The sequence below is a fragment of the Trachurus trachurus genome (assembly GCF_905171665.1).
Source record: "Trachurus trachurus genome assembly, chromosome: 22".
NCBI lineage: Eukaryota > Metazoa > Chordata > Actinopteri > Carangiformes > Carangidae > Trachurus > Trachurus trachurus.
In genome coordinates this window covers 932,209-943,550 of record NC_139907.1, presented here as the reverse complement: position 1 = coordinate 943,550, position 11,342 = coordinate 932,209, and the positions used below count along the sequence as shown (strand labels likewise).

Sequence of the window (11,342 nt, the reverse complement as noted above, 5' to 3'; positions counted from 1 at the left end):
ACAGAAAAACGCAGGGACAGACAGAACTACTGCAGAACAGGAGACATTAGAAAGAAAACCATCAGATTCATTCTGTTAGAGCTGAAATATCAGAAACTACAGTAGAGCCCCAGGTTGGATTTGACTGGAATTGTCCTTTATTACCATTGTTTTATTTAACTGTTACCCTACGTGCAGCACTTTGGTCGACTGCTGTCGTTTTAAATGTGCTATACAAATAAACGCTGACTTGACTTGACTTAATATCTACTGTGATTCCACAGAGGATCAGCTGAGGATCCACTGGGGATCAGCTGAGGATCCACAGAGGATCAGCTGGGGATCCACAGAGGATCAGCTGAGGATCCACAGAGGATCAGCTGAGGATCCACAGAGGATCAGCTGAGGATCCACAGAGGATCAGCTGAGGATCCACAGAGGATCAGCTGAGGATCCACTGGGGATCAGCTGAGGATCCACAGAGGATCAGCTGAGGATCCACAGAGGATCCACAGAGGATCAGCTGAGGATCCACAGAGGATTCACAGAGGATCAGCTGAGGATCAGCTGGGGATCCACAGAGGATCAGCTGAGGATCCACAGAGGATTCACAGAGGATCAGCTGAGGATCCACAGAGGATCAGCTGAGGATCCACAGAGGATCAGCTGGGGATCCACAGAGGATCAGCTGGGGATCCACAGAGGATCAGCTGAGGATCAACAGAGGATCAGCTGAGGATCCACAGAGGATCAGCTGAGGATCCACAGAGGATCAGCTGGGGATCCACAGAGGATCCACAGAGGATCAGCTGAGGATCAACAGAGGATCAGCTGAGGATCCACAGAGGATCAGCTGAGGATCCACAGAGGATCAGCTGAGGATCCACAGAGGATCAGCTGAGGATCCACAGAGGATCAGCTGAGGATCAACAGAGGATCAGCTGGGGATCCACAGAGGATCAGCTGAGGATCCACAGAGGATCAGCTGAGGATCTACAGGGGATCAGCTGAGGATCCACAGAGGATCCACAGAGGATCCACAGAGGATCAGCTGGGGATCCACAGAGGATCCACAGAGGATCAGCTGAGGATCCACAGAGGATCAGCTGAGGATCCACAGAGGATCAGCTGAGGATCTACAGGGGATCAGCTGAGGATCCACAGAGGATCCACAGAGGATCAGCTGGGGATCCACAGAGGATCCACAGAGGATCCACAGAGGATCAGCTGAGGATCCACAGAGGATCAGCTGAGGATCCACAGAGGATCCATTGTGACTGCTGAAGACTGTAAACCTACATGATCTGTACAGTCGATCCAGTGAGGATCATAAATCCAGTTTGATCTCTAGTAGATCCCTGGTGTCTCTCCAGATCTCCTCTGGTGGAGCAGTGTTGGTTTGCTCCGGTGGATCTCCAGTGGATCTCCGGTGGATCTCCAGTGGATCTCCAGTAGATCTGGTGGATCTCTCAGGACGTGGTCTCAGGACGTGGTCTCCATCAGCACCTTGGACAGACTGAGGTCGTAGTAGATGTTGAGTCTGGTGATGGACCTCAGGTCGGGGACCCGGTGTTTGAACTCCAGCAGGTGAGAGTTGTTGACGGCCACTTTGAACTCTCTGCTGGTGCACAGGATCTTCATCTGCAGCAGAAACACAAACTGTTACCGACCAAAACCACAAACTGTTACCGAACCACAACGAACCACAACCAAACCTGACGACGATGATGATATGATATGATATGATGACTATGATTGTTCCTATAGATCGAGTATTGTCTTGGATGGCTGAAGGTTATTCATAGGTTATCCAGCAGTTTATTGTTACCTATTCTAAACCTTATTCACAACAAGTATTCTACAGCTCTTTTTACTGTAATCAGATTGGTTATAAATCTGATGTTCACCACGACAGCACCAGAGCTTCAACTCAAGGTCTACTTCCATTACCACGACCAAGAACTAGTTCAATGAAAAGCTGTTGTGTATAGAGCCATTTCGTTATGGAACACTCTTCCTTTAAATATTAGGACTATTCCAAGTTTTAAAAAAAGCATTTAAGAAACATGTAAAATCATTTTTCAGACTTAAGAGTTAGTCTTTTATGTTACCATTTTGAGAACTTTCTTTTTCTTTCCTTCTTTCCTTTTTTTTCTTTTCTTTTTATTGTAACTGATCTGTGTATTGTTGTTTTATTTTGAACTTTTTGAAAATGACCCCAGGAAGACTAGCCTGGCGTTTGTGCGTCGGCTAATGGTAGACTTGTAGTTCTTGAGACCGATCTTGGTCTTTTTGGTCTTTTTTGTGGTCTTGGTCTTGTCTCGGTCTCGGGTCTCTCGCTCTCGCAATGTCTCGGACTTGAAGAACAGTCTTGAAGGGATTTGTAGCCTACAATATCCATCATTATTTATATGCCCCCTTCAAGTGGGACCAATCACATGTGTGGCAAGGTGAAGAGGGCCCGGGCGGGGATTGAACCCACACCTCCCGGGTAATAGTCATGCGCGCTTGCCAGTCACCCAAAGGGACATCCCCTTGGCCAAGTAGCCAGGGCACATGATCAATTGGAGGCATATTGACAGGACCACCACTGTCACACATGCATTTTGTGACACAGACGCGTTGGCGCTTGTCCTCTCGCCTTCTACAACTCATGCAGAATAGCAAAATATGGTGTAACTAGTTCGGTTTTTTTGGTCTTGATCTCTCGGTCTTGAGCTCAACTGCTCTTAGTCTTGGTATTGGTCTGTCTTGGTAGTGTCTTGGTCTCGGTTCAGGCGGTCTCGACTACAAGTCTAGCTAATGGGGATCCTCAATAAACAATAAACCTCTTGCAATAAACCCCTTGGAAAAGATATTCTGAATCTCAATGGGATTATTCCTGGTTAAATAAAGGTTAAATTAAAAAATAAATAAACAACAATGATGATGACAGGAAGTGAAGTGGCGTGGTCGTCTGACCTCGAAGGGCTGGCCCTGGACGAAGGGGAAGTGCTGCAGCTCGCGCTCCTCGCGGCCCCACTTCTTCCCCACGCAGCTGTTCCTCACCACCACCTTCCGGCCGCCCTCGTTGAAGCGAGGGTTGAAGTGGAAGGCGATGTCGCTGCCCGTGGCCAGGTCGATGGTGATCCTGACAGACAATCAATCAATCAATCAATCAATCAATCAATCAATCAATCAATCAATCAGTCAGTCAGTCAGTCAGTCAGTCAGTCAGTCAATCAATCAATAATAAAGTAATGACTGACTTGTCAGCGTTGGGTTTGACGGTTCCAGCGATGGTGATCAACATTTTGTCATAAACTCCACTGGGAAGGTTCTGGTTGTACGGCACCGCCTGTCAATCAAACAACATCTTCATCTGTCAATCAAACAACATGGTTCAATGTACCAGTCTCTTCACTTCTCTTCTCTTCATACTCAACGACAGATAAACTGGTTTCAATTTATATTTAAATGTATTCACCTTAATTACCCGACTTATCTAAAACAGTAGGCCTATTTTGTGCAACTTACATCCAACTATCAAACCAGGCGATCTACCTATCCTATTCCTACTTCTCAGTGCCTCACAATAGGAAATCAATAGGTAGAAAAACATTTATGTTCAAAGGACCAAATGACTGGGACCATTTACCTGTGGGTATTAGATCATCTCAATCTCTAAACCGTTTTAAAGAAGTCCTATCCTCCTATTTTAATACATCCTACTCATGCATTGGTACAAGAACCTTTTATACCTTTTAAACCTTTTATACCTTTTAACCATAGTAAAACCAAACATAGTTTAACATGATTTAACATAGTACAATGCAATACAAAAGCTTGAAAAATGAGTCATTATGCTAAGCACTCACTCACACATAGTAGCCTAAAAGCTTATTAATAGGTCACAATATGAGGTTTCCAGGACAAAGACTCATTAAGCAGTATACACCAAGGAAACATGTACAGTGCACATTAATTAAAGGTATTCTATCTATTTCAACATTAAGAGAAGAATTAGGCCTAACAGTAGGCTATCCCTGGTTTTAAATCAAAGCGGATAGAACAAGATATTTTGATATTAAGTGATAGTTTGACAAGATATTTTGATATTAAGTGATACTTTGTTGGATTTATAGATATAGGCTAGATATATATTTTACCAAGTTCTTAATTTAATACCTCCAGCCTGACCAGCAATAATTAGCGATAACTCTCAGCCTAAACCCGGTTGATAAAAGAAAAGAAGAAAGGAAGCCGCCTTTGCCAAAATCACAGCGACCGGCGACTACGTTTTGACGGCGATATGTTTTGATATGAGTGTTAGCTGCTGTTAGCTACTTAGCTTCAACTGTGTTTACATGGATTACACAGCAGACAAACAGACTTAATACGGTATCGATAACGTCTCAGTATGTCTTCATACTTGTTCTGACCTGGGTGGAACCAACGATTTATTTATTTTTGCAGCCACTAGGTGGTGCTAGTTCTTGTGTGGGCCTCATGCCATGCCTTTAGTTTATGTAGGCGGCCATCTTGAATTTTCTGTTTTCATGAGCACATTGTGGAGCTGAGCACGGGGACAGTCGACATTCACCTTTCTTGGGGTGTTAATCGAGGCATTGTCTGTGAGTAACTTGAAATAAGGCGCTCGTATTCATGGAAATGTTTATGTTTCATGCAGATGTTAATTAATGTTTAGTAAAATAGTCAGTTCATATGTAAATTGCTTCTTAGTTGTTCTTAGCTAGCTGTGTTAGCTAGCTCTGTTAGCTAAATGCGCTAATATTATGTATGTTGGTGAGATCTGTACAATAATTGTGTATTTTTGTTATTTTCAATTTCAGTTTTACCTATTCCTATGCTGTCACTGTAAATCAGTGGTGAAGAATAAAACCGATTGACATCAACGACAGTGTGTGAATGAGTTATCTGTCTGCCTAGGATAAGAAGGGGACTCTTTGACGAGGGCAGAACAATACTGGTCAGGTAACCCCACCCTCAGCCCCTGGAGGAACCGGTTCTTAGGTGCAGCCCAGCAAGGACTTGGTGCATGGTTGGAACCAAGAACCGGTTCTCAGGCGGTGGAAAAGCAAAGAACCGGTGCTAAGTCTCTAGCTCCGAACCAGCACTGGAACCAGCTCAGTGGAAAAGAGGTATGTGATGGTTTTGAGATCTTTACGAGAACAGAATAGACTTGTGTCATCTGCAAACAGTTTTGTATAGTGTATCTGAAACATTCATTTTTGTAGAGCCATAGTGTATTCTATATTATAGCTATGGACACATACTATGGCTCGTTTGAAAGGTGAAACCTTCTGCTTCCAATGGAGACAAACCGTTTATTTCTACATGGCTCCGTTCCTGAGCCATCCCAAGATAAACAGTGGCCAGTTTTCATCTAAATTCCTGCTTGTTTTCTAGAAATGGAGATGTAATGTAGCGTCTTTTATGAGATATGAGCTGTTTGTGCCTGTCGCTCTTCTGACACTTTACATTTCTGGGTCAAAGAGCTCGTCGTGTCAGATAAATACTGTTGTTCTATTCACAAAACCACCATGGGGGGGCGCTACAGAACAACATTAACACAACTACTGCTAGACCGAGAGGGACTGAGACCCCTTCCTGTTCGGCTCCGAAGCTGAACGTGTTCACTAACTAGTGGCACCAAGCTGTAACAATAGATTTAAAGATATGGGCTGTTTTATTCAGTATGATTGGCGCCTAGAAAGCTGCATGAGCCACTGATTGGACCCAATGCAGAAACCGGCAAAAGACAAACTATGGTAAGCCGGTGCATAATCTCATTTGCCCAGGTCATAGTATTTCAAAGGAGGTTAAATCGAAAGCAACTGGACAAATAACTAAGTCCAGTTGCTTTCGATTTAACCTCCTTTGAAACAAACTATGGTAAAATGTCCAGATCGTGAGTTTTTGGTCGTCATCTATTTCAGTTCTGTTCATCACAGAGTTCCCAAATTCACACATAAGGTCCGTTAGAGGGTCTATTTTCTTCATTAACAAAACAATAATCAAAAAACGTAAAATTACGTATTTGGCATTCAATGAGTTAATGTATGTTCAAAATAACAGGGGCCCCAGAATTGAGCCTTGTGGTACACCACAGAGAGAGTACAGGCAGAAAAAGATAATTTGTTCCATTACACTCTGACTCTGACTCTGACTCTGTTAGTGTTAGTGTGTCTGTAACTGACCAGACTCTGCTGGGGGGCCGTGGGGTGGACCGGTCCCGGTCCAGGTGTGGGGGAGGGCCATGCGGGCTGGTTTCCCCCCGGCGGTCCGGAGGGGGAGGGCCATGCGGGCTGGTTTCCCCCCGGCGGTCCGGAGGGGGAGGGCCAACCGGGCTGCGGGGGCTGGGCGGGGTTTCCTCCAGGCCACACCCCCCCTCCGCCCCCAGCCGACGGCCCCCCCGGCCAGGTGGGGTTGGCAGCCGGCTGACCTGAGGGGACACAACAGTCACGAGCTGAAGCTACAACTGGCAAGAGAAGTAGGTTTAAAGGGATAGTAGCATTTTTTTAAAGTGGGGTTGTATGATCTACAAATAGCCCCTAAGTACTTTAATTGCAGTAGAAGACTCTCTGCACTCCTCCCGTTAGCAACGCCAGCCCATAATAGCCCTGCCCAGAGATTTACAACATACAGTGTTGTGAACAGACCCAAAGAAACGGCCTATTTTCACGGCCTAAAAGAGGTTTTACCTGGAAAAAAATACACAGTTCCATTGTTCGCTATAATATAATTTTTTCCAGCCCTTCAAAGTGCAGGAAAAACACAGTTTTTATTTGGACCTAACCAACTCACGTATCCCTCCGCCCAGGGTTAGCGCCCGCCGATCAGCAGTTGGTTAGCTCCAAATAATAATAATTGCTAACGGGAGGAGTGCAGAGAGTCTTGCAATTAAAGTACTTAGGGGCTATTTGTAGATCATACAACCCCACTTTAAAAAGAAATGCTACTATCCCTTTAACTCAATACCTGAAGAGGGAAGATGTAATCTAAATGTAATCGAGGATGAACTGCATTTTGTGTTTCATTGCCTGTTATATGACGAAGCCAGAACAGGCAGTTTTTGTTTCAGAAAATGCAAAATGTGAAGCCTGAGTTGTTTTGGGCTGATGATGATGAGGTAAAGTTGAAATGATTCTTCAGAAAATACGTTTTTTCTATAGCTACTTTCGTAAAAAGTGTCTGGTCAATAAGAAAAAGTGAATTATTTATGTGAATTCCATGTGGTTGTTGTTTTGTCTGTGCTCTGATGATTTAGTTTGTTGTCTATATGAAATATGAAATGTGTCTTGTAAGCCCTTACAGGCGCCTTAACTGGTGCATAACACTTAAATAAATATAACTTCATTCATTCCATGCGACCAGCTGAGTGCTGTGTTGAAGGGTGGTGGACTCACCTGGCCACGCGGGGTTATTGGCTGGTTGTCCAGGTTGTCCGGGCCAGGGGCCGCCGCCACCGCCTCCTGATTGGTTACCACCAGCGGGCCAATCACCGAGCGCGTCAGAGAGCTGCAGAAACAGGAAGAGAGCGATGAATCAGTTTCCTCACTGTGCGTTCAGTTCACACCAAAACCTTCCAAAGCCTCAAAAACACTTGAGGGTGCATCGCTTCAGATAAGACAGCTTCCAAAACGGCAAATATTTTTTGTCACTTTGGTCGCTCGTCACGTGACTGACGTCGAAGTTCGATCACGCTGGTCATTGGGAGCCAAAGGACAAAAAACCCTAAAGTTAACCAAGGTTCAACTTCTCGTCTGGTGACGCTTTGAACGCTTTGGAAGCGCTGTGACGCCAGTTGACTCCACAAGTCAATTCATTTTCAATGAGAGCCGGCGACACTGAGCGACCAAAGCGTCACCAGATGAGAAGTTGAGTCTTGGTTAAAGGGACAACGAGGAGTTTCTATTTGGTTATAAAAAGTCTGATATTAATGTGGATGAATCTACGTTACCACTTGTTAATGGTCCATTTTAGATAAATCTATGGTTTTGTCTCTATGGTTATTTTGTTATTATTAGTGGTGGTGGAAATGCTGGGCGAGCCGACCAGCGTTTCTTTACTTTCGGTTTCGTGGCGAGTCATGAGAATAACGCCGCCGAATCTCCGTTTATGGTGGGAACTACGACGGTATGTGATCGTCTTCCAACCTCTGACTTTAATTCTTGATGAATGAAAACATGAGTCTGTCTTGCACCGGTCAAAGAATTTCACGGTGCGGAGGCTCATAAATGTAGTGTGGAAACACTTCGCTTTAACAAAACTCCTGGTTGTCCCTTTAACTTCAGGGTAATTAGCTATGACACGGTTTGGCGGCAACCAGTCAGAATAGAGCCGTCCTTCTGCTCCCCAATGACCAGCGCGATCGAACTTTGACGTCAGTCACGTGACGAGCGACCAAAGCGGCTGAAAATATTTGCTGCTTTCGAAGCTGTCTTTCTTAGAGTATCTTATTTTCAGCATTTTTCAAGATATGCATGAAAACACAAACACAGAACTCCAAACCCCTCCCCAACCCAACCCACCCACCAACAAACTGAGAGAGGAAAAAATAAAAAAAGGGAAAAAGTTGAGAGTCAAGGTAGACAAGAGCTTGTAAATCTACAACCCGTCCATCAGAGAGGCTGACAATGTGTCCATATATACGCCAAATAAGGCTGCCACATCTCTGTACAAGGATGACAGTCTTTCCTGAGTCTATATGTCATTTTCCAAGTGGAACACAGCTATTCATGTCTGAAACCCGTCTTCCTATAGAAAGTTGGGAGTCAGACTTCCATGTGATGCCGATGCACTTCCTCCTGGCAACGCACAAGACCAATGAGAGAAACTTCTTTTGAGCTTCTCTTAATTGTGCATCGATATTTGTATCTCTATCTCCTAATAAACAGGTTTGAGGATCTAATGGAAGATGAACTCCTAGAAGTTTTCTCTCTGGAAGCTGTCTTGCCTGAAGCGCTGCACCCTTGAGTGTTTTTTGACGCTTTGGAAGCTTTTAGTGTGAACGCACAGATAGATAATTACCATAAAGTTAACCATGGTTCAACTTCTCATCTGAAAATCTCATTGAAAATGAATTGACTTTCGGTGTCTTGACGCTTTGGAAGATTTTGGTGTGAACGCAGTTACAGACTTAGCAGACCCTGAACGCAACACTGTGTGTGTGTCAGGATGAGTGTGTGTGTGTGTGTGTGTGTGTCAGGATGAGTGTGTGTGTGTGAGGGTGTGTGTGTGTGTGTGTGTGTGTGTGTGTGTGTGTGTGTGTGTGTGTGTGTGTGTGTGTGTGTGTGTGTGTGTGTGTGTGTGTGTGTGTGTGTCAGGATGAGTGTGTGTGTCAGTGTGAGGGTGTGTGTGTGTGTGTGTGAGGGTGTGTTCAGGGTGGACTGAGTCATCAGGAATGTTCAGTATGAACATGTTGGTTTTTCACATGAATGCAGCTCTATTGGTCTATTGACACTCGGCCCCCCCCCCCCCCCCCCCCCCCCCCTCCTAACCCCACCCTCCTCCTCCTTCACACCGTCTCCTTTCACCTGCACTGCTGTGTTGCCATAGCGACCCCGCCCCGCCCCCCCCCCCCCCCCCCTCCTGTCATTGTCAACACAGACTTCAGGTTTTGGGCGTCGGCTGCAACAGGAAGTCAACGAGGTCGCTGTTTGTTTCCTCGTGATGCGTTTGATGTTTTCAGGAGATTAGAGACTGCGTCACAGTCTCCATTGCCCCCCGCCCCCCCACCACACACACACACACACACACACACACACACACACACACACACACACACACACACACACACACACACACCGCCCCCCCCCCCCCCCCCCCCCCCCAGCTGCTGCGGTGTGGTGTTATAACAGAGTCAGACTTACGTTCATCCTGTTGCTGCTGTCGACCTGAAACACAGAGAGACACTACGTTACACCTGGGTGTGTGTGTGTGTGTGTGTGTGTGTGTGTGTGTGTGTGTGTGTGTGTGTGTGTGTGTGTGTGTGTGTGTGTGTGTGTGTGTGTGTCTGTCTGTGGGGTGTGGTTGGGGTGGGGGAGGGTGGGGGAACAGGAGCGTCACTGTTCAGCTGGAAGAACTTCTCCTCCGAGCAACTTTTACTTTGACAAGTTACTTCCTGTTAACGGACCGTGACCAAAGCAACAGATCATCAGTAGCTAATTAATAACTAATAACTAATAATCAACAACCTGTAATTATGATTATCAGCTGCAGATAACACACACACACACACACACACACACACACACACACACACACACACACACACACATATAAACACATTACATAAACTCATATACACACATATCACACATATAGGCTACACACTCATAAACACACAGATTCACTAACTCACTTCACTTTGTCCTCTCTGTCTGAATCTTAACCCAACAACAACACACACACACACACACACACACACACACACACACACACACACACACACACACACACACACACACACACACACACAGACACACACACAGAGACACACACACACACACACAGACACACACCGGGACGTACCTGAGTCCACCTGGCTGCAGACAGACACACACAGACACTGTGAGCGCAGCAGCAGCAGTTATAGAGCAGCAGCCACACCCTGCTCACATGACACACACACACACACACACACACACACACAGTGGGTGTGTATTTGGGAGCGTTGCCATGGCGACATGTGAACTCTATTTTTAAGTCAAACTGTTTCTTTTCTTTCACAAACTCTTCAGATCAAAGAGGATCAGCGATGGATTATTGATCTGTTTGTTATTGCCAGTTGCCACGGAAACCAAACAGCAGATACGTATATACATACTGTATGTATGTACGTATGTATATAGGTATGTAGGCCTATATACATATACATATACATATACATATACATAGGCTACATACATACATATATACACATACATACAGTAGGTTATATGTATATATACATATCTGCTGTTTATTATATTATTTAAAAGTTAAAGCAGAAGTAAGCGATCCGGTCGTTTTGGCTAATGCTGCGTTCCAGGCAGGCTTTTGAAACCGTAAATTACAGCTTCAAGTCACAACTTACGACTTTGTAGCGTTCCAGGCAACCCACTCGTGTTTCTCCTGTTTTACCTGTGAAAGTCACTATAACGGCCACTCGTAACTTCTGACCCGTGAACTCGTACCAGATCGAACTGGTACCACTTCACAGGTCGGAAAAACACGAGTTACGAGTTACCTTGAACGCACCATAACGTCTTGTCAGCCGATGGAGTTAGCAGCCCCCGCCCTCGTCATGGATCTATTGGCCCTCGTCCCTACGTCACCACATTCAGGCGCATCCCTTGGCTGCACACACAGAGAGGACT

The 11,342-nt window shown here is 45.3% G+C and overlaps 1 protein-coding gene across 1 annotated transcript; it reads right to left on the bottom strand.

Moving 5' to 3' along the window:
- Positions 1-1,207: 1,207 nt before the first annotated feature.
- Positions 1,208-10,576, bottom strand: lgals3b (lectin, galactoside binding soluble 3b). Its single transcript, XM_083998842.1, has 7 exons — positions 10,516-10,576; positions 9,855-9,878; positions 7,389-7,500; positions 6,180-6,424; positions 3,228-3,316; positions 2,941-3,109; positions 1,208-1,620 (listed from the first exon to the last, which is right to left on the bottom strand). Exons 2-7 carry the CDS (start codon positions 9,858-9,860, stop codon positions 1,462-1,464), a joined length of 780 nt encoding a protein of 259 aa, XP_083854968.1. The 5' UTR covers positions 9,861-9,878; positions 10,516-10,576; the 3' UTR covers positions 1,208-1,461.
- Between the last annotated feature and the right edge of the window lie 766 nt (positions 10,577-11,342).

Excerpts from the sequence above, each read along its gene's own strand:
- lgals3b (XM_083998842.1), bottom strand. Across the intron at positions 6,425-7,388 it reads CAATAACCCCGCGTGGCCAG|GTCAGCCGGCTGCCAACCCC; the intron begins GTGAGTCCACCA and ends GTGTCCCCTCAG. Across the intron at positions 3,317-6,179 it reads CGGCCCCCCAGCAGAGTCTG|GCGGTGCCGTACAACCAGAA; the intron begins GTCAGTTACAGA and ends TTTGATTGACAG.